Source organism: Felis catus, assembly GCF_018350175.1.
Source record: "Felis catus isolate Fca126 chromosome D2 unlocalized genomic scaffold, F.catus_Fca126_mat1.0 chrD2_random_Un_scaffold_51, whole genome shotgun sequence".
In the NCBI taxonomy this organism is placed as follows: Eukaryota; Metazoa; Chordata; class Mammalia; order Carnivora; family Felidae; genus Felis; species Felis catus.
Window position 1 is genome coordinate 84093 of NW_025408510.1, and position 22257 is coordinate 106349.

Sequence of the window (22257 nt, forward strand, 5' to 3'; positions counted from 1 at the left end):
AGAGGATCCAAAGTGGGTTCTGCACTGACAGCACAGACCCAGTGTGGGGCTGGGACTCACGAGCGGCAATATAATGACCTCAGCCAAAGTCAGACGCTTCACAGACTGAGGCCCCCAGGTGCCCCTGGAAGGGTGTATTCTTAATGGATGACTTAAATGCATGGGTGACTTTTTGTTTTCCAGAACATTTTCTCAATTGAATTGAAGCCGGAATGTTTCTGATGGTCTAAGATGCCCTTTGAGAGCAGTGTTAGAAATCCCACATGATGTTTCTTTTGTGTCTGATGTAGTCATTCCTGCACGGGGCTGTGGGTGGGCATTTGGTGGCCCGGCTGCCCAGTCCCCCCAAGCTGAGAGCTGTCACACTGTGGCCGGAGAGCTTGTTGGGTGGCCTCTGAGAGCCGTTCTCCCAGGCGTCCCTGACCCCGGGCCCTGCTCTTTCACATGTGGAATCTTAGGAAGGCCACACCATGTCCATTCCCCAGGATGAGGGGGTGCTGATGAGACCCATGGGAGACTGACCCTATTTTGTGGTATGAGTCACCAGTGTCCTCGGTCTCCCTTTCCCCAAAGGTGATTTTCCTCTTGTTTTCATTTGGTTTCTCTGTGTTTCTTACAGTCCCCTGTGTGGGCTTCACTCCTCATTGACTACACTTTTCTGAATGATGTAAGTGGCAAAGAGCAGAGATGGGGGCCAAGACCGTGAAAGTTTCTGGGCACCATGAGCACATCAAGGAAGAGACTATCTTCATGCTGGTGTGAAATTGGTCTTTTGAAAGGGCAGAGACACAGACCAGGGGGACACAGCTTTCCTGTGAACCCACACGGGCATGACTTGATCGGTCTTGGGAGCTGATGTTCCCACAACACGTGACTCCATGCTTCTATACATGTGTTTCATAGGTATGTGGTGGCTTAGAATCTCCCATCACAAACAGTTCCTGTATTGATGATTCTAGCATCTTGTCTTCAAGAGCGGAGATTTCATCAAGGGACTCGGTCACTTACGCTCTCTGCAAGTGGGCGTTCCTGCCACACACCATGTCTTTGAATACTTTCGACCTTAAACTCCCCTCCACGACTCTAATTTTCCTGCTTTGTCACTGCGCGTGGGGTATACTGGGGAGCTGCTTTCTAAGTCCCATATTCTCATGAAAAGCCCCAAATAGGAGAGCCGAGGCATTGTCCCATGGGGGAGCGGGCCCTGCACCTGAATCGGCATGGCCTTATGCTGCCAACCTCTCCCAGTGGTGTTTCCTAGTCAGGAAGTGTAGGTAAAAGGAACCTTGAAACTCTGCTCAGACTTTTCTTTAGGATGCACCGGCTTCCGATTGGACCTTCCCATCCCTACTGTGAGGGACCATCCCTCGGATCTGTTTGGGTCACTTGCGGTGCTTGACATCCTTGGCCCCAATATCTTTCAGGAAAATAAAGCTGTTCTTGGCTGAGGCAGAGCCAGGAAATCATCCCCAAAAGAGGTGAAGTCTGTAGTGTGGGTATTTTAGACACAGTGTACGTTCCTCCCTGACTTGCTGAGCCCACAGCTTCCACAGAAGCCACGTGAGGATGTCGAGGCCCTGGGAATCGACTCCCGAGCCGGTGAAGTCACCATTGCTCTCATCGTCGTTTCTGTTCCCGTGGCTTTGAAACATGCTGGATGTTGGGAGAACCCCTGGGACAGTTGTGGGCACCCTGTGGCCGTTCCAGGTGTTGGAGCCGGTTCTACCCCCGTCTCCATTCCCAAGGACACTGGGCAGTGGCCAAGGGCTGGTTTGCTTTTTCGCTATACTCTGGGATTGCCATCCAGATGTGTGGACGTGGTGACCCCTGGACAGCCCTGTGGGGTGGCCTTTGTGCCATTTTGTGGTCCCCTGATTGTGACAGCTCTAAACGCTTCTTGACCTGCCATATTTTGACCACAGCTTGTGATCTGCTTCACTATTCCCGGTGTTAAATGTAGAAAGGGGCTTTAGATGATAAATTCTGATAGTGTCTTGTGTCACCTTCGAAGGTGTAAGAATATGTGAAAGCAGTAGTACTTCAAGTAAAGAGATGCTGTCTAAACGTTTTGCCTCACTGTCTTTGACTAGCGTCCTCAGAGTCTCTGCGATGTGGGATTGTTGACTTGGTTTCCACCTCTGCTATGAGCTGAGGCTTGCAAAAGTGCTTCTCCTAATCCCACTCCCTGATGAAAGAGAACCTTTTCTCCATATGAATATAGAAAATTCCCATTTTAGGTCAGCTACTCTTGGATTTGGGATGACTCACTGGCCCGGAGCACATTAGTTTCTGTTTTCCCTGTAAACTTGACTCTGAGCTCTACTGACAAGATGGGCCTGGCAGACTAAGAGGAGACTGGCAAAGGCAGGGACTGGGGGTGTGGAGGAATGGGGCCTAGTGGTGTAGAGATCCCACCACGTGACCTCACGTGTCATCTTAGAAGGCACCGACGCCCTCCCACCATTCCCAGTTCTGTCCCTTCCCTTCCCTTCCTTCCCTTCAAGCATACACAAGTTGAGAGAGAATGATTTTTAAGAACACCAGACCCTCAAGGAAAAGAGCTTGAAAGAGGAACAAAAGCCTCTCATGGTTATGGCAGGAAGTTTGGCATTTGGCAGGACCGGATGGACAAGGTCGGTGTTCGCAGAATGTGCCGGTTCACTGTGGGCACAGAGTTGGCGAAGCAGGGGCTCAGACTTCTTGCAGAAGAGCTTTGAGTCCAGGCGGTGAAGGTGAGATCCTCCTCTGTTGACTGACCTTTCTCATGAGGTGTTCCTGCGTTTTAGAAGCTCTTTTAGGATTCTCATGTGTGCCGGGGTGTGGGCAATGTGGCAGAAGGCCTTACTGGGGGGCGGTGGGGGGGCTCTGGGTGGAGGACAGAAGCCCAGAAGCATCTTGAGTGTGGGTGTTGGTGTCACTGCTGCCCCCAGTTCACCACCAGCCTCATCTGAGCCAGTCTGCAGACCAGAACCTGATCAGAGACTCTCCTTCCCGGCACAGGCGAGCCTTCAGCCAGCTGGTGCCAGAACCAGATCTGGGGCTGTCCTTCAGTGCGCAGGCGATGCTTCAGCCAGCAGGTGCTTTGCTGTCCTTCAGGCATTGACGACCTTGACAGAACAGTCCAACATGGCCCTCTGTGTAGAGTCACTTCCCGTGAGTCCGGGAGAGAGCACTCTCTGAGGACAGTGGGCGACCTTCCTCTGCCATCCAGCTATAGGGTTCAGCATGGTTGACTGCACACGTCAGCCTTTGGTGGCACTTTGCATCCTCTGTCCTGAGACACCCGGAGCTCGGCCGCTCTATTCCACGCCCCATGCAAGAGACTACGGTGTAGGGGGGGGGGGGGGGGGGGGGTGTTACACGTTTCTCCAGGGCGGTACCTGTGTACATTCTGCAGACCTCCCTGTAGAGGTGAATTTCCCAGTTTGAACAGTGTCTCTTATTCTGACCCAACAGATGTCTGCCTCTGCTCTGCATAGACGGGAAGCCATCAGCTGATACGGAATTTCTGGTCTATAATTCTAACCCGTCCCTTGTAATTCCAGATGCTGCTCAGATCGGGTTCAGTGTTGAGCCAAGTGCAGAACTGCACCACTGGGTCACAGTGAGCCACGCTGAACTGTGTTCACACAGAGCAGATATTTGGGGGGTCCTAGGGGCACCGCACACCAGGTCTGGAATTTGCCTACGCTGGGGTTGGACCAAGAGTGAGCTACAGGAAACAGACAGGGACGTTTCCTGGTGTGACTGTCATTCCCGGAGATATCTAGACAGGCAGAGTGGGGAGTGGACTCATCTTTGGATTCTACAAAGTTGCCTGGTTGCCTTCTGCAGTACAGACAACCCGTCACCCCCGTGTGCTTCGGACAGTGAGAGAAACAGGTAGAGGCCTTTCCTTCCTGAAACAAAGCCTGTGCCCATGGGGTTGTAGGGATTTGGAACGGAGAGAAATTCATGGTCTGTCTGGGTCTCTAGCTCTGGGTTGGCAAAATGACACATTGGGGCAAACAATGAATCTGTCAAGGAGAAGCTTGATGGCAGTAACAACAAAGCTGTCACTGCTGGCTTCTCTGCTTCTGTTGTCCTCTCAACACCTTGGGCTCTGGCCTTACTAGGCCCCGAAGCTTCCCTGAGGAGCCCTCCTTCCCGCCAGCCTGTCTGCAGCTGCCTTTCCCCCGTGTCTTCTGCCTGTGGTCCTTCACTCACCCTGGACATTACTGTATTTCCGTGGAGGCTCTCTGGGGCTGGGACCTGTCCTCGTTACCTCGTGCCTGGCCTGGCACCGTGCAGGTGCTCAGCGATATCTCATGAGTTACCAGCCGGTGCAGTGATGGTACCCAGACAGCTGACGGAAATGCTCAGGTGTCTACACCTGGTATAGTGGGGAGACTGCCCTTACAGATGAATTTGGTGGGGTGCTGCCATGGGCTCACAGCCCCTCTCTCCGTGCCTCCCTCCACCTGTAAGCAAGTTTGGCTTCCAGCTCTTCCAGATTGGACCAGCTTGTCAGAAATCTAGGTGGCTCAGTCTATTATGTGTCTGACTCCTGGTTTCGGCTCAGGTCATGATCTCACGGTTCCTGGGTTTGAGCACTGCATCGGGCTGTCTAATGTCAGTGCAGAACCTCCTAGGGATTCTCTCTCTCTCAATATCTCTGCCCTCCCTGAAATGCTCTGTCTTTGTCTCACTCAAAATCAAAAATAAAGATAAAAAAATGAGACTCAAAAATGCATAACTCTGAAGTTATTTGTAACCTGTCCTCTCTGAGTTGGAAAGAGCCCTGAGATCCCTGTGTTAAGATTTGAGGAGAAGGTGATGGAGTCTTGGAGAGCAAAACCCTGCTCAGGCAGGCACGTGTTTGCATGAGTGTGGCCTGGGCGGGTGTGGTAGCCGCCAGGCCCCAGTCTGCACTGCCGTCTGGCATCCTGCCCTCGTCTGCAGGTGAGCCAGTGAGGCGGACCTCATTCCTGCTCTCGCTCCTGGGCTCGTTCCTGGCCTTGGCCCAACCCGCTGCCTGGAGCATGAGACTAGGCATTCAGACCACGTCCTGCCTGGTGCTGATGCCTAGTTATACGCATGATTTTCTCAGGTGGATCAACCTGTTTTGATGAAAAAAAAAAATCTTGGAAAAATTGCCACTCTGCATCTCTGGCAGTACTCTTAGAGAAACTCTCTTACAACTTCTTTCTGCTAGGTTTTGTGCCGGGGAGTCCCTTCCGCAGGCTGTCCTCCAGGGGAGCTTTGTCAGCACTTTTGAGTGGACGCCTGGAGGCTGTGGGAGGCCAGTGTGCCTCAGGTCTCCAGGCAGGATGGACATCAGAGCAGAGCCGGGGAGGGGAGAGAGTGGCAGGGCTCCGACGTTTGGAATAAACCTCGCCGCTCTCCCCCTTGAACTGTGCTGAGAAGGGCCTCCTGATTTCCTCTTCATCCCGGCTCCTCCTGACCCAGGTATCTTGTAAGGCCTTGGAGAGACCAGGCGGAGGGGTGTCTATGCACCGTGTCCCAGGCAGTAAGAGGGAAGGTTCAGATGCCCACACTGGGTCACACGTCTGGGCCGTCCACACTGGGGACAGAGCCTGGGGCTGGGAGGCCAGGCCGGGCCGGGGGCTGCCTGGGAGCTGGGTAGTCCATATTTTCGGCTTTGGAGGATGTGGCACATCTGGCATTTACTGAATTTGGTGGGCAGATCTCAGAAACGGGCTTATATATAAAGGCTCGGTGGGGGCTGCATTCCAGAAGCTTTGTTTGCAAAGTGCTGTGGTGCCCGGGGTGGCACGGAGGCTACGGGTGGCTGACCCCGCCGAGGCCAGAGTGGCGGGAAGCCTAGACTTTCCTGCGTGGCAGACCCTGTATGTGGCTAGAGCGGGCGTTGCAATTGCAGTTTCTGTGTAGAGTGGTGGAGTGCATGGTGTCACCAAGAGCGTGAGTCTGTCTCCGCCTGTCGCCGCAAATCTCTGGTCCTCATTCCTACGCCCCACGGTAGGCAAGTGCCTCGCTTTACAGAGCTAGTGATTGTATCGCCATCTGTGGGTGCCAGGTGTCAGACTCGGCTGTGGATGGTCCCGGCCTCGTGGCCCTTGCCCCACGCCCCTCAGATCACAAGCCCCACCTGGTAGGGTCTTGGGTGGCTTCGGGGATCCCTCCTCCACCAGCTTGCACACAGAGCCTGTTCCCAGGAGGAGCCCTGGTGTGGACAAAGGAGGGGGCCTGTTCCCCGAGGACCATGCCCGGGGGTGTCTGATACAGCTGCTATGCCCGGCAGCTGACACCTTTGCTCTGCGACCTGTTTCAGTCAGCTGTCGGCCACGAGTGTCAGTCGAAGCTCTCCAAGCGCTCGTCCCAGGTCCACTCCATCAGGGGCATTCGAGGCAAGTTTGGTGTCCAGGTGGACAGCGTTGACCAGGTGAGTGAGGCATCATGGGAACCAGAGTGCAGGTGATGGAGCCCTTCCCTCTAGACCAGGGTATGCACTGGGCCTCTCGAGATAGCGCCTCGACTCAGGCCTGTGGGGTGGCCGTCCAGGTGCAGAGCTTCTAGAAGCCCCCCGCCCCAGTCCCTGACTCTGAGATGATTTGCCAGGTTAAGAAGTGAGAAGAGGAACACTGTTTCTTGTAGAAATCCCCCACATTGGTATCTACAGATCAGATAGACCAGGGACAGACAGCCTTCCACTGCCTAAGACTGTGCCCGTGGGGACCATTTCTAGCCAGCCTCCCTGCATGGGTATCACTGTGACCCAGCGGTGTTCAGGGCAGACATGGCAGAGTGCCGCACACGTGCCCGTTTCCAGGGCTAAGGCCCAGTGTCCTGGCGCCTCTGGGCCTCAGTCTCTCAGTCTCTGACTGAGGGCCGTGTATAGCCTGTTTTACATCACGGCAGTTGGGTTTTGGAGTTAACCCTCTGTCTGCATTCAGGCTTTACTACATGTCAGCTGCGGTTCTGCGCTAACTGCCTGTGAAACGGGGCGACGGGGATTCCTGTCTCCTAGGGCCGTGTGCGCAGATGCCCCCCCACCATGCCCGTTGTCGTGACTGATGATAGTATTGTTCTTGGAAGAGCTCATGGAAAAGCAGGTGTGCGTGTGGCGGGAGGGGGTCGCTGAGGGTTGGCATTGGGGGGCTGAAGTCCATGAGCACAACTTGCCGTGCAGGGCCTGCGGGTGGCTACTGGTCCACCCGCACTGCCTACTGGGCGTTGCAGAATGTTTCATGGCCGAAAGTTTCCATCCCCAGAGCTTTGGGCGTGAGGTAGGCCTGCCCATGGCTTAGGAAGGCAGAGGTCAAAAAATAACACGGTTTGTGGTTTCAATCCTTTCACATGCATTCTGGGATCAGACGACCTGTTTTGGAGACCTCTAAAAACGTGTTTCCCTTCTTGTGGTAATTGCACTCTGCTGTGGGCTTTGAATAGCAGGGGAAAACTGAGAAACACGCCTCTCAGAAAGGTAAGGCCTGAGGCCAGTCGAGCGGGGGGAGAGGCCAATGTCCCCGGAGGTGGTTTCCTGGCGAGTGCGGTGTCTCCTCTGGGGAAGACTGTGCTCTCTGGGTGTGGGTCCTGTGTCACTGCCACGGAAGCTGTCTTTCTGAGCAGTGTTCCCTGCACAGTCGGCTCTAGGGCCCGGTCAGTGAAGAGCTAACTTCCCCCCTAACAATGTAAACCCGAGCCTTTCAATTAATGATGGTTCACTTTTACTGGACACGGGTGCTCCCTAATACGTCATTGGCTGACCTTTCAGTTGTGCCCATGTTTTAGAACCTTTTTTACCAATGAAAGAGTGTCACCTTCTCAGAGGACTTGATGTGTCTTGAGCAAGCCGGTTACTTCCGCCTCTTGCTTGTCATCAGATGAGCCAGGGACGGGTGCTGTGGCCAGGTGTGGACATTTCCTGTCCCTTTGGAAAGGGATGGTAAGTGCGTAGCTTCCAAAGGCTTACTTTCCCGAGTGGGAATGCGGCTCGTTTCTGCCCCGGGAAGCAGGTGCCCATCACAGGCTTGGGGTCCTCGCTGCCCAGTGCACAAGTTGTAGGCCGAGGCCGGCTCACTGGTGTGTGACCGTGGGTGGTGTTTTCAAACGTGTGCGTCATGTCCTGGTGACTCCTCATTCCGGAATGTTGCTGTCGTGAGTGATAGACGAGAGACCAGTCCATCGTCGGTCTCTGTCCCCGAGCCCTGTCCAGTCCCCTCAAATTACTCGAGCGACTTTGGCATCAAGTACAGCCTGAAGGCAAAGCACGTGGACAAGAGTGTGGTGGACTTCAATTTCCAGGGCATGACCGAGAAACACGAGTCACAGAAAGGTCAGCCTGTGGCAGCACGTCCTCAGCGCTTGGGGCCCCCTCGTGTGGGATGCCCCCTGCGTCCCCAGAACAGGACCTGGGGAGACAGGCCCACATTACACTCACGCAGCCTTTTTACCCGAACGTGTGCGAGCACTCCTGTCTCTTCCATGGGTTTAGGGGGATTGTCGTCCTTCGGATGGCAGCTCAGCCCCAGTCCTGTGAAGGGCCCAAGTCTCCCAAGCTACTTCCTTCTTCTCTGGACCATGGGATCCAGGCGCTATGCAGTTTTTGAAGTTAAAAGTCTTGTTCTCTTGTGTCATCGACATAAGTGATTATTAAGAAGCGTAAATTTCTAGAAGAGGAATTGCCGGGTCACAGAAGGTGGAATGTAAAATTTTGGTGGATGCTGCCAGATTGTCCCTGCAGGCCCTGCTGGTTTTCCTGTCCCTCGTGAAAATCCCTGCCAGGCATCAGTTATACACTGATGTGTGCATGCGGGGTGTGTTAGAGACGCAGTACCCTCCCGCAGAGGCTGCAGATTGTTGGCTCTTTTGCAATGTTTTATTTCGCGTGCATGTTAAAAGTGTTCATACAGATTTTATCTTTTTTAAGTCATCCGTACACACGTGTGCTGCTCAAACATACAACCCCTATATCACAAGTCGATAGCTCGCACAACTGAGTCACCAGGAGTCCGTGCACGTTTAAATTTTTGCGTGATTTTATTGGTTTATTTGTTTTTTTATTTATTCATTTATGTATGTATGTATGTGTGTATTCATGCGTTTATTTATTTACTTACAATAAACTGGGAAGCGGCAGAAAGAGGGAGAGAGAGATTTCCAAGGAGTCTCCACACTGTCAGTGCAGAGCCTGACGCGGGGCTTAAACTAGCGGGCCACGAGATCATGACTTGAGTGAAACCAGGAGTCTGATGCTTCACCAAATGAGCCACCCAGGTGCCCGTGCACGTTTCAGATTTTGAAAATCATTGGCAACCGTTAACAATAGAGAGCTCACGTATTAATTAAAAACCCAGAGATCTTTAAAAGATGAATTAAACCCCACGCCTGGAAACACCACCAGCTCGGCATTTCCCCAGGGAAGCTGCTGGTGCTCCCGCGGGACACTTCCTGTCACTGGCCTGCCTGTCTGTCGTGAGGCGGTGGACTTGGGCCTGGAGTGCGCATCCCCTGCCTGCTACCCATGCCCCTCTGCCCGCCGTGCACCCTGCTGATCAGGACCTTCTCTTGGATCTTCTTCAGTGCTGTTCAGACTCTCTCCCCGACGTGGCATGTAGGAGTAGAAACCGCCTGTGTGAAATACACCACACTATTTCACTGCATCGTTTCTGACAATGAGTGGAAGCTGGGCTTGCTGCCTTGGTTGGCTATACTGTTCTGTAGCAGACAGTCACTCGAAAGACACGGCAATAGCAATATCAAAGGTCTGTAGGGCAGGAACCACACAAGCTGCCTGAACCTCTTGGGCACAGACGGCACACTGGGCTGGAGTCAAAACGAGGCTCATAAGAGAGCCCCAGTCCAGGCCCACATGGAGTAAGTACCACAAGTATGTTTTAAAAGTGCCCGTGGTAAAAGGGCTGTGATGGACATGCAGCTGAACCGATTGTTGCAATTCTTTTCCTATTGGAAAGAGCAGGCCTTCGTGGACCTATTGCCCATGTTGCTTGACGACGGAAACAGCTGGAATTGACCAGCCTTATGGGGTTCCTTCGTGTGTTCTCTTTTGCATGGGGGCGAGGACTTGGTCGGAACTGGTCGGTGAGGTTTTTAGAGGCTCCACGTCCTCCCACCCTTTGGAGGGAGGGAGAGTATCTCTTGTCTGCAAAGGCACCAAAGGCACAGGCTGACTGTCAAAAAGCTCAGGTCTTTCCTCTATTCGGGGTAATTTGACATCTTTATAGACATCTTGTGAACTCAAGGGGAGAGGGGCAGTGTCAACAGCGGACCAAGCGAGGATGACCTCAGGGGGAATGTTACCCCCTCAGAATGCTCAGCTTTAAATGTTTTCCCTACTTGTTCCCAATTGTTAAGACCACAATTTCCTTGTGTGGGGAACCAAGGGCAGTATTGCTGGGTAATCATTAATGATTTCAGGATTGCTTTCTGATTGGGGATAGTGTTGGCCACATTTTCCAAAGTCTGTAAAATACAATGAATGGTTTCTGTTGTGGGGAGAGACAGTTTCCATAATGAATTTCTTAAAAGTCCGTGGCAGCGAATCCTAATAGAGTTTCACTTTATCCCTTAACTTTTTCCTGTGCTTCTTTGTTTCTTCAATTCCACATATGAGTGAAAGTATTGCATGGGATTTGTCTTTTTCTCACAGACTTATTTCGCTTAGCAGAATACTAACTACTTCAAACATGTCCCTGCAAATGGAAAGTATTCATTCCTTGTTTTTGCTGATATATATACATATATATATATATATCACTGATATATATATACGTATATATATATCACTGATGGATATGGATATATACACATGGATATGGATATATGGATATATATGATTGATATATATATTCATATATATGTCTGTATATATCCATATACATGTACTTATATATATATATATCAAAATATATATGCATATGTGTATTCATTTATATCCAAACATATGTGTATATATATATTTATATATCCACATATACCCATATATGTCTATACATATTTATATACATAATTACATACCTATACATATATATCCATGAATATATCCATGAATGTATCTACATCTCTATACGTTTATATGAATCTATAGATATATAGATATATGTAAACATATATTTATTCATATATCAATATATATCTATTATATAGATATAGATACAGATATAGGTATACATCCATCTATAGGACACAGATGGAGGTAGAGAATATGATGGTATGTGAAATAAGTCAATCAGAAAAAGTACCATCCAGTAATTTTACTCATATGTTTAACTGAAGTAACAGACAAGCAAATGGAAACACTGAGAGACAGAGTGAGACAGAGAGAGAACAATCAAGAAACAGACTCTTCCGATTAGAGAACAATCTGGTAGTACCACAGGGGTGGTGGGATGCACTGGGGGGTGGTGAAATCGGTGATGGTGTTTGAACGGTGTCCTTGTCATGATGAACACAGAGTGATCTATGGAATAGTAGACCTGAAAGTAACATAACTCTTCATATTACCTAACTGGCATTAAAGAAACAAAAACAGAGAAGACGCTGTAAAAAAGCAAGACAATTAAATGAGGACCTATCCACTCATTGACTAGGTGAATTACATGAGAACTTAGTTATGGCACTCTTGCCATGCCTGCCGTGGGCTAAGACTAACTTGGAGGAAGCGACAATACCTTCTAAGGCACATAGGGCTTTGACGCTGCTATTGTGGTGTCTTTGGAATGACCGTCGGCTACACGGCAGTATTCCCAACCAAGGCAGCAAGGCCAGCTTCCAGTCATTGTCAATAAATCCCTGCACTGAAATTGGGCGGGTGTATTTTCCACAGGCCATCCACAATATAGGGACTCTGACTCTCTCTCTCACTGTTTCTCCCTATACACTCTGCTTACTCTACCTATATGTGTGGGCTTCTCTCTCATTCATTCCCTGGATTAAGAACTAGGATGATGAGAGGAAATGGTCTCTGGCTAGTCTACCTCCGGATGAAGATTTGAAGGAAACTTCCCAAGCAGCTGCCGAAACCCCTTTTGTTTCAGGGATCTTCCCTGTCTTTTCTCGCCTGACATGGACTGACTAATTCCCCTTTTGGAAAACCAAAGCAAGCCAAACAAAAAAACAAAACATGGTGTCTGCTCATCTAACTGAGCTGACACGCTTTAGAACCACGTGAAGGCTTTTCTCTGCCCTCTGTGCCTCTGTTGGCCTTCAGGCAGACACCTCCCCTTTTCTGCCTTCTCTTTCCCCCTCCTCCTGTTTCTGCACCACCTGGGGTGCAGCCTGCCCTGCAAACCAGCCTGCAAACCAGCCCTGGCCACTGCCCAGTGACCTTGGGAATGGAGACGGGGGTAGAACCGGCTCCAACACCTGGAACGGCCACAGGGTGCCCACAACTGTCCCAGGGGTTCTCCCAACATCCAGCATGTTTCAAAGCCATGGGAACAGAAATGACGATGAGAGCAATGGTGACTTCACCGGCTCGGGAGTCAGTTCCCAGGGCCTCGACATCCTCACGTGGCTTCTGTGGAAGGTGTGGGCTCAGCAAGTCAGGGAGGAATGTACACTGTGTCTAAAATACCCACACTACAGACTTCACCCTCTTTTGGGGATGATTTCCTGGCTCTGCCTCAGCCAAGAACAGCTTCAGTTTCCTGAAAGATATTGGGGCCGAGGAAGTCAAGCACCGCAGGTGACCCAAACAGGTCAGAGGGATAGTCCTTCACAGTAGGGACGGGAGGGTAAAAACGGGAGCTGGTGCGGCCTAAATAAAATTCTGAGCACACTTTCAGGGTTCCTTTTACCTACGCTTCCTGACTAGGCAACACCACCAGGAGAGGTGGCAGCGTAAGGCCATGCCGAGTCAGGTGCAGGGCCCGCTCTCCCAGGGGAAAATCCCTCGGCTCTCCTATTTGGGGCTTTTCATGAGAACACAGTACGTAGAACCCAGCTCTCCAGTATACCCCATGCTCAGTGACAAAGCAGGAAAATTAGAGTCGTGGAGGGGAGTTTAACTTTGAAGATATTCAGAGACATCGTGTGTGGCAGGAGCCCCCGTTGCAGAGAGCGTAGGTGACCACGTCCCTCGACGCAATCTCCACCCTTAAACACAAGATGCTAGAATCATCAATACAGGAACTGTTTGTGATGGGAGATTCTAAGCCTGCACGTACCTATGCAAACACACGCATAGAAGCACGGAGTCGCGTGTTGTGGGAACGTGAGCTCCCAAGACAGACCAAGTCGTGCCCGTGTGGGTTCACAGGAAAGCTGTGTCCCCCCTGGTCTGTGTCTATGCCCTTCAAAAGACCAATTTCACACCAGCATGAAGATAGTCTCTTCCTTGATGTGCTCATGGTGCCCAGAAACTTTCACGGTCTTGGCCCCCATCTCTGCTCTTTGCCACTTACATCATTCTGAAAAGTGTAGCCAATGAGGAATGAAGCCCACACAGGGGACTGTAAGAAACACAGACAACCCAAATGAAAACAAAAGGAAAATCATCTTTGGGAAAAGGGAGACAGAAGGACACTGGTGACTCACACCACAAAATCAGGTCGGTCTCCGAGAGGTCTCATCAGCATATCCATCATCCTGGGGTTTGGACACGGTTTGGCCTGCCAAGGCTTTCCACATCTAAAAGAGCAGGGCCCGGGGTCAGGGACGCCTGGGAGAATGGCTCTCAGAGGCCACCCAACAAGCTCTCTGGCCACAGCTTGTCAGCTCTAAGCTCCGGGGGGCTGGGCAGCCGGGCCAGCAAATGCCCACCCACAGCCCCGTGCGGGAATGACTACATCAGACACAAAAGCAACATCATGTGGGATTTCTAACGCTGCTCTCAAAGGGCATCTTAGACCATCAGAAACATTCCGGCTTCAATTCGAGTAGGAAAATGTTCTGGAAAACAAAGAGTCACCCATGCCTTTAAGTCATCCATTAAGAATACGTCCCTCCGCAGGAACCTGTGAGGCTTGGTCTGTTAAGCGTCCAACTTGGGCTCAGGTCATTATCTCGCCATTCGTGAGTCCTAGGCCCCCATCGGGCTCTGTGCTGTCAGTGCAGAACCCACTTCAGAGCCTCTGTCTCCCTCTGTCTCTGCCCCTCCACTGTGTGGTGCTCTCTCTCTCTCTCTCTCTTTCTCTGTCTCTCTTTCAAAAATAAATATTCAAAAAGAAAGGAAAGCAAGAAATCGGCAAGGAAGAAGGCAAGCAAGAAAGCAAGAAAGCAAGAAAGCAAGCTAGCAAGAAAGAATTCACGCCTTCACTATGTCCTAACAACAGTGTTACCCAAACAGGAAGGAGCCCAACAACGTGAGGGAATGTCAAATTACATGGCCTTTCTCACTTCAGAGAAACAACAGGACCCGTTCTGATTTCAAGTACTTCCTGGAAGGGTAATAGTGACGTCCATAACTCGGGCTCTGACACCTCCATTGTTTCAAGTGATTTATTAGAGGGCTGCTTCAACACCTCTCCGGGGAAATATCTGGCTCGCACAATGCGGACTTTTCTCCTACTGGGTAGCTCAGAGGATGGTCTGTCCGCTCTTCCTCCAGCACATCAGAGCTGGAAGGGTCCATCTGGCACAGAGACAAGGGACAGCCGCCTCACACCTAAACAGGACAAGACTTTTCCCACGCGCAAATGCAATATCGAACTTCTAAGTGTTTCGAGAGAAGACTGTGTATGAGAACCGACTCGTCTTCCACACCAGTGCTGGTAAAATTTCACCGGGGCCAGGAAGCGACTGAAAGTCTATTTGAAGTCGATCGAGCTGAAGCTCCACCCACGTGTCTGAACCGGGGACACCAGTAGGTGCTTTCTGGGGTGCCACGCCTGTGCTCTTGTAGTTTGAATTCAGCCAGAACAATAGCCCGTCTGCACCCACCCCCTCCAGCTCCACTGGGGTTCAAGTCCAAATCCGGGATGGCAGCGAGGGGCAAATCAGGGCTCAGCTCTCAAGTGTCCAGGTGGGACCTCTGTCACTGTCCCCTGAACGGGCAACAGTTTGCCAGCAGGTAAGGCCGGATCCACACTGTCCCTTCAAAGCCACCACTTCAAAGCTCCACTCTGTCTAGGTGCCCCAAGACCAGCAAGAATTTCCCAGATGTAATCTGCTCTTGCCGCCTTTTAGACAGCAGACTCAACTCTCAGCCCTGGGAGGGGAACCCAGATAGTGTCGTCCCAGGGAGCCCATTCACAAATGAAAGAACGGCTAACCGAAAGTTGTGTGATTTGCCCACAGTCTCTGCCTCTCCAGTCAAGTGGGCCCCACGGCCCTGAGCTGGACAGAGGCCACCCAACTGCAGGAATTCAGCCACCTGCAGTTCGGGCCAGAGGAAACGGTCACACGAATGGACAGGGGGAGCACCTGTGCCTCCTTCCTCACATCCTGCCTGGCAGCCCTGCCCACGGTCCACATGCTTCCTGCTCCCCAGCTCCAGAGTTCTCCTTGGAAACTACAGGCATCACTGGAAACCGGGCTGGATTTTTAAAATGTTATTCAATTAATTAATTATTTGTTTTATTTATTTATTTGTTACATGTATACGTAATCTCTACACCTAACGTGGGGCTCAAACTCACAACCGTATGACCCCGAGATCAAGAGTCAAGGCTATTCCAGCAGAGCCAGCCAGGCGCCCTCTTGATTATACCTTTCAAACAACAAAATATCCTCCCAGAAAATTTCTGTCCTGATCTGATCTTCGCACACCCAAAGGGAGAATCCCTCCCTTTCCTTGCTCGGGGACTCACTCCTGTGTTCTGAGTGGAGAGAACACAATGGTGACAAGGGACATACCTTTCTTTTTTCTTTTTTGTTGTAATTTTATTTTTTTTATTTCTGAAAATTTACCTCCTAATTGGTTAGCATATACTGCAACAATGATTTCAGGAGTACATTCCTTAGTGCCCTTTACCCATTTAGCCCATCCCCCCCCCACAACCCCTCCAGTATCCCTCAGTTTGTTCTCCATATTTATGAGTCTCTTCTGTTTTGTCCCCTTCCCTGTTTTTATATTATTTTTGTTTCCCTTCCCTTATGTTCATCCCTTTTGTCTCTTGAAGTCCTCATATGAGTGAAGTCATATGAGTTTTGTCTTTCTCTGACTGACTAATTTCACTTAGCATCGTATCCTCCAGTTCCATGCATGTAACTGCAAATGGCGAGATTTCATTCATTTTGATAAGGCACCGACCTTTCTTCCTGGCGGAAGGTGAGAGGCTGCTCACAGGTCTCTCTCTGAAACCCAGCGATCCACTGAGGAAATCCCAGGCATCTGGAGGGATCCGTGTGTAACACGATGAAGAGGAAAAACGTCAGGAGGACGTCTGCCGCCAGGGCAAGTCGTCAGGCGTGCAGACCTTTTCAGGACTCCAGGACATCCTCCCACACTCCACACGGCTTTGTGAAGAAATCCGAAGGAGGGAAGGAGGAAGTGCATTTGACTAACCAAATAGCTCAACCGGTTTTCAGACACATTGAGAAAATACAGAAAATGACAAGTTTCCAAAGATTTATAGCTGCGTAAAGTTTTCTCTTCGTGCCAACAGAAATCACTGCTGCAACCTGCCAGCATACATCTCCTCATGGCCTCCAGTGTTTGTTCCTTGTAAATGAGGACTTTGCTACAAGTGAAAAAAACCTATTACTGTGAGTTAAACACATACTCACACACGCAAACACACACACACACACGCACACACACACAAAATGGCCACCAGGGTGGCGCAGTAGGTTAAGCGTCTGACTTCGACTCAGGTCATGATCTCGAGGTTTGTGGATTCGAGCCCTTCGTCCAGCTCTGTGCTGTAAGCTAGGAGCCTGGAGCCTGCTTCTGATTCTGTGTCTCCCTGTCTCTCTGCTCCTCCCCTGCTCACCCTGTCTTCCTCTCTCAAAAAGGAACAAACATTAATCAATCAATCAATCAATCAATAATTACATAACCCAAGGAAACCTCTCTGAAGGGACCGTGTTGCAGCTGGGAGACAAACACAGCACAGGGAATGCTGTCTGCATGAGAAGCAGGGAGATTCGGGAGCAAAGGGAGAAGCCGGCTGCCCTTCTAATGAACAGTAATGGTTACTGCCCAGAGATCAAGACACCAATCCGTCAAGCCACCGAGTCCCCACCAACTCCCAGAAATGATACAGCAGCCTCGACAGGCACCACACGGTTAGACATTACAGAGCAGAGAAACAAAATGCCCTCTTTCCCTAGAAACAAGCCAGTGTCAAGCATATGCCACTTACATCCATGAACCACTCTGTCACACACAAGAACCACAAGGTCCCCGGCATCCCATCTACACATCCATTTCGACAAGCACATCACTGACGCTGACCCAGGCTCAAGGGGAGGCCTTAGACTCCACCTCTCAAAGGGAGTAGTAGCGAAGCACCTACCTCCCATCGTGACGTTGATGTCATCATAGGCCACCTTTCAGCAAGTCTACGATGTCACCACTTGTAGGATGCATCCTGATGTCACAGGAATCAAAATGTGAAAGCAGGGCCAAGATGGAATCGGCACTTGCACGCTGGTTTGTGATGGGAGATGTGTCTCCGCTGCCGGTGCAGCTCAAAGTTTGAACCCGGGCTACTTTACGTTCCAAAGTGAGGGCCAGGGAGCAGTCGTTCCAGGCTGAGACCATCTATCGCACGGAGGGGATCCCTAAACAACCACTAACGTTTTCTATTCTAGAAACTTCTGCACAAATGCCAAAGGAAGATGTACAGTAAACCCTCATGAATGCATCACCCATCTTCCACCAGTATCAACCCACATGGTCACTTAATCATTGATGCATACCCTGACCTAACCCAGGGCGTCGAATTCCCAGATGGTGGGTGAGTTCACGTGTAAATACTGGGACATACGGTGGCACCGTGAGCCCTTTCTGTTGTCCTCCTTGCGATCCACGTGGCTGAGCGATACATGTCGCTTTATTACCTAGATGCCACGGGGTAAATCTGAAATGGATGTGCCAGGGCTCACACTGGCCACAAATGAGTTTGTAGGGAAGCAAGGGGAGGAACGGTTAGAATAGTATCACATGGGGTAGGGAGGGGAGTAAAAACCAAGGTGGGGGCAGCCACAGTTTCTCTTGAAAGAATGAGTGTGGTGGCACTTTGGGCAACACGTTAAAAACAGGGGCCCCTGGTGGCTCAGCTAGTTGAGTGTCCAACTTCCGTTCAGGTGATAATCTTACCATTGGTGAGTTCAAGCCCTGCGTCAGGCTCTGTACTGAAAGCCAAGAGCATGGAGCCTTTTTTGGATTCTGTATCTCCCTCTATCTCTGCCCCTCCCCCAGTCACATTCTGTGTGTGTGTCTCTCTCTCCCTCTCAAAAATGAACAAACATTAAAACATTTGAAAAAGTAAAAAAAAACAGGGTCACTCAGCTGCCACTCAGGGGAGTATACAACTCTTGTAGGAGGGTCATGGGTCTGTGCAGACGTTGCTTCAAATCTTAAAAAATAAATCGAAATTAGGGGCACCTGGGTGGCTCAGTCTGTGTAGCTTCTGACTCTTGATTTCAGCTCACATCATGACCTTTTTGTTGGTGAGAGTTGTGTCCCATGTCGGCTTTGTGCTGACAGTGAGGAACCTGCTTGGGATTCTCTCTCCCTCTGTCTCTGCCCCTCCTCCTCCTCTCTCTCTCTGTCCCTGTCAAAATGAACACAACTTTTACAAAATTTAAAAGGTAACATAGAAAAGAAAATAAGGTGTTGGAGATGAAGACATCCTCCACCCTCTATTTGTGCAATGTGACAATCCCTTAGTCACTGCTTTAATTACAAGTTAATTTTTTTTATTTTTTATTTTCTTTTACGTTCATTTTGAGAGCCAGCACTTGCGTGAGCGGGGGAGGGGGAGAGAGAATGCCAAGCAGGGTCCGTGCTGTCAGCGCAGAGACCGATGCCATGCTCAAACCGCACAAACCGTGAGATTATGACCTGAGCCGAGATCAAGAGGCAGACGCTCAACCAACTGAGCCACACCGGCACCCCTAGTTAATGATTTTTAAAGCGATTTCCATTATTTTGTTCTCATTATAAGTTCAGAAATAGCTTTTACTTAATTTTCCGAGAGCATCCTGGCCTGGAAACCAGAGCCATGGCGCTGAGGCCTGGAGGCTAGGCTGCGGGCCGCCCCTCAGCGCCAGTGGAGGAAGGTTCTGTTCGCCTCCTCTGAGGATGGCTGGCCGGACACACCAAAGACACTCCAAGCCAGTGGGACGGTGGCCACCGGTTGCACAGGAGAGGCCGACGTACCCTCTAACTGCTGGATGTGCCCCGGTGCGTGTCCCCGAAACCCTGTGTGCAGCCTCTCTGTGGCGGGGAGGGAAGGAACCGTCGTCCCAGAGTCGCCTGGGCGACAGGGATCTTGTGCCAGAGCCTCACGAGTTGGCCTGGTGGTGGCTGCCAGCCCCCGGTGCGGGCAGACCCTCCCGCCTGCCACACTGGCTGGTGTTAAGACTCAGCACTGGGTCTGAGCTTCGGGAGAAGCAGCCTAGTGGGTTCCAGGGGCTGAGACGATGGGGAAGGATGCAGCCTTGGGCACTTCTTGGGACCTTGAGAGGACAGCAGCAGGACAGGAAAGCCCACACAGAGGATGGAAGAGGAGTGGAGACTGGGTGGAAAGCACGCGCCTGTACACACATGCGCACACGCACACACTCCAGTCTCCTGGGGTCCTGGAGGAAGAGCAGCCTCAGCTGGCCCTGACCGTGGAAGAGTCGCCCTGCCCTGTTGGCCTATTGCCTGGGCCCCCGGCTGCACTGATTCCGGGGCCGCTACCCTAGGGTCTGGGCACTTGGCCCTCCTGTGGAGGACACCCCTGTCCTGAACTTCCACTTCCAGCTGTGGTATTCTATCAGCTGGTTTCCACACTACTACTTCCACGTGGCAGAAGTGCCTTCATGGCCCCGAGCACCAGAGAAAACCACGGCAGCCACTTCTCAAGTCAATGGCAGCTTATTCTCACTAGTCTTTATTGGCAGTGGGAAACGCTCCACTACTGCCTTGAAAGCCAGCAAATAATTCCGTGATAAAAATAGTTCAAAGTAGACGGTACCTACCCTGTCATACAATCAGGAAGTTCACAAAAGATTCATAGAAAAACACAGGGAAACTGTCAAACGCCCAATGAAAAGCAGAAACGACATGTAAAGAGACATGTCGTTTCTATCTCTGTACCAGCTGCATAAGAAATAAGGCACCACGATCTGAGCACATTCCTGGGTGGCTTTTTTATATGCCACCTCAAAATTATAAGTTACGTTGGCTACTTGTATAACCTGAAATGGCTGTCTCCTCAAAATCTACACATGGAGATGGGGCGCCTGGGTGGCTCAGTCACTTAAGCGTCCGACTTCAGCTCAGGTCACGATCTCACAGTTTGTGAGTTCGGCCCCATGTCGGGCCCCGTGCTGACAGACAGCTCAGAGCCTGGAGCCTGCTTCGGATTCTGTGTCTTCTCCTGTCTCTGCAGCATCCATGCTCACGCTCTGTCTCTCTCTCTGTCTTTCAATAATAAAGAAACATAAAAAAATTAAATAAAATCTACAAATGGAGAATGAGGGCCACTCCTTAAACTTGTTTACAAACAAATCTAAACAGCTGATTTCCGTAAGAACAATAAGGCCTTTATTAGAGTTGCGCTACATTGTTTCCAGGATCTTGCATCTTGCTCTGTGCTGAGCACCCAGCGCCCTGGCCCGAGGTGGGAGACCAGTGCACCCTGATTGGTCCTCTGAGAGTTCTGCTGCCAGGGGTCTAAGGTTCGGGTTGGGGGGGAGAAGGGGGCGGGCAGGGTTTCGGGGAAGAGGTGGCCAGGTTGCCCCACCCAGGCTTTCTGGGGCCTCAGCTCCCAGGTTGTGCGGGTCACTCCAGGCAAACTGCCCAGGCCCCCAGGGACCAGGCTCAGAAACAGCATACCGGCCCTGGGAGATTTTCACCGTGTTTCAATCAGCTTTCCACTCCAAGTTTCTTTAGCTGATAGTTAACACCAGATATTTTTAATCTGTTCACACTGCAGAAGAAAGCATTTCTTGCTAGAAAAAGTGTAGTTAAGGTGAGTCATTAAAATACAATGACAATTGCTGCAAATTAAGTCTGATTATATCAAAACCATGGTTGTAGAGCTAAAGGACATTCTTAAAGGATACTGCAGGCTACGTCACGGTGATTTTACAAACATGGTAAAATCCTTTTCTCTGTCAGGGTTTCTTAACAAAAAAGTAAACAATGATAATTACAATACATGCACAGGTTATAAAAGCCCTGTATTTGTCGTAGGATTTATACATACAACCATGATAGTACATACGCTTGAAAGACTAAACTGAGATATAAGAACATCAATGGATTCCAAAGGATATTTATAGCCTGGATATACATGAAAGGAAGGAACTCTCTATAGGGAGTGACAAATTTACAGAAATGTACGAAACATTAAATGCTAAATGAGTTTCTCGATCCTATTCACAAATTTTTCAGTAATTAAATACTGTAATGAAATATCTCAGGGTCCATATAACAAGGATTAACAGATGAAAGATCTGGTTGAATTTTCAAATGTAGTCACTGCTGGGCTCTGCGTGCTGCAAGACCATCGGTAGAAGCAGTGTGGGTAAACTGCAAGATAAAGGAAAGAATCAGTCTTAAGACATCAGCCCGAAAAGCACCTTCCAGGGCCCCAGGTGGGGCCTAGTGCGTGCCCCCCCTCCCCAAAGACCTTCCTGGCTGAAGAGATTTGAGAATCTAGAGAAAAGAGGAAGCATTTTGCATTACCAATGAGAATTATTCGATTGAGTTCATACTGGCTTAAGACTGAATGTTACCAGATTAAAAAAAAAACAAGATGAAGGAATCAATCAACTATTCTTTTTTTTTTTTTTTTTAGGATTTTAAGTAATCTCCATTCCAAAATGGGGCTCAAACTCACTACCCTAAGTTCAAGTGTCATAGGCTCCACCTGGCCTCCAGCCAGGAGCTCCCAACAATCAAACACTGTGGCTGAGACAGGAAAACAGAATGAGAGGAGAACAAAGCCCACCCCCCGAGGCCCTCAGATCAGGGAGAAGAGGGCTGGGCTCCGGGGCCCACACCCAAAATCTCCAAGTTGAAACTCAGCCCCTCAGAGGGCAATGTGCTTCCGCTTTTAAAAGCTAATCTCTCAGCTAATCTCTCAACTGAGAGGCCACCAGCGTCACTCACGTGAGGACTAGAATCCTCTTGGGCCTGGTTCATTCAAGAAGGTGTGCGTAAAACAAGCC

At 50.3% G+C, this 22257-nt stretch overlaps 2 protein-coding genes across 9 annotated transcripts in view; one reads left to right on the forward strand and one right to left on the reverse strand.

Annotated features, from left to right (window-relative positions):
* LOC123383605 (liprin-alpha-1-like) overlaps window positions 1–22257 on the forward strand; it is a 180937-nt gene that overhangs the window by 65391 nt on the left and 93289 nt on the right. The window lies entirely within an intron of this gene.
* Window positions 20604–22257, reverse strand: part of LOC123378945 (liprin-alpha-1-like) — a 41934-nt gene continuing 40280 nt past the window's right edge. For all 8 annotated transcript variants that reach the window (XR_006593496.1, XR_006593495.1, XR_006593494.1 and 5 more), the window contains one exon: window positions 20604–21616. Coding sequence is in view for 2 of the 8 variants with exons in the window: in XM_045051549.1 (XP_044907484.1) it covers window positions 21553–21616 (64 nt within the window). In the remaining 6 variants the exon portion in view is untranslated. The remainder of the gene's footprint in view (window positions 21617–22257) is intronic.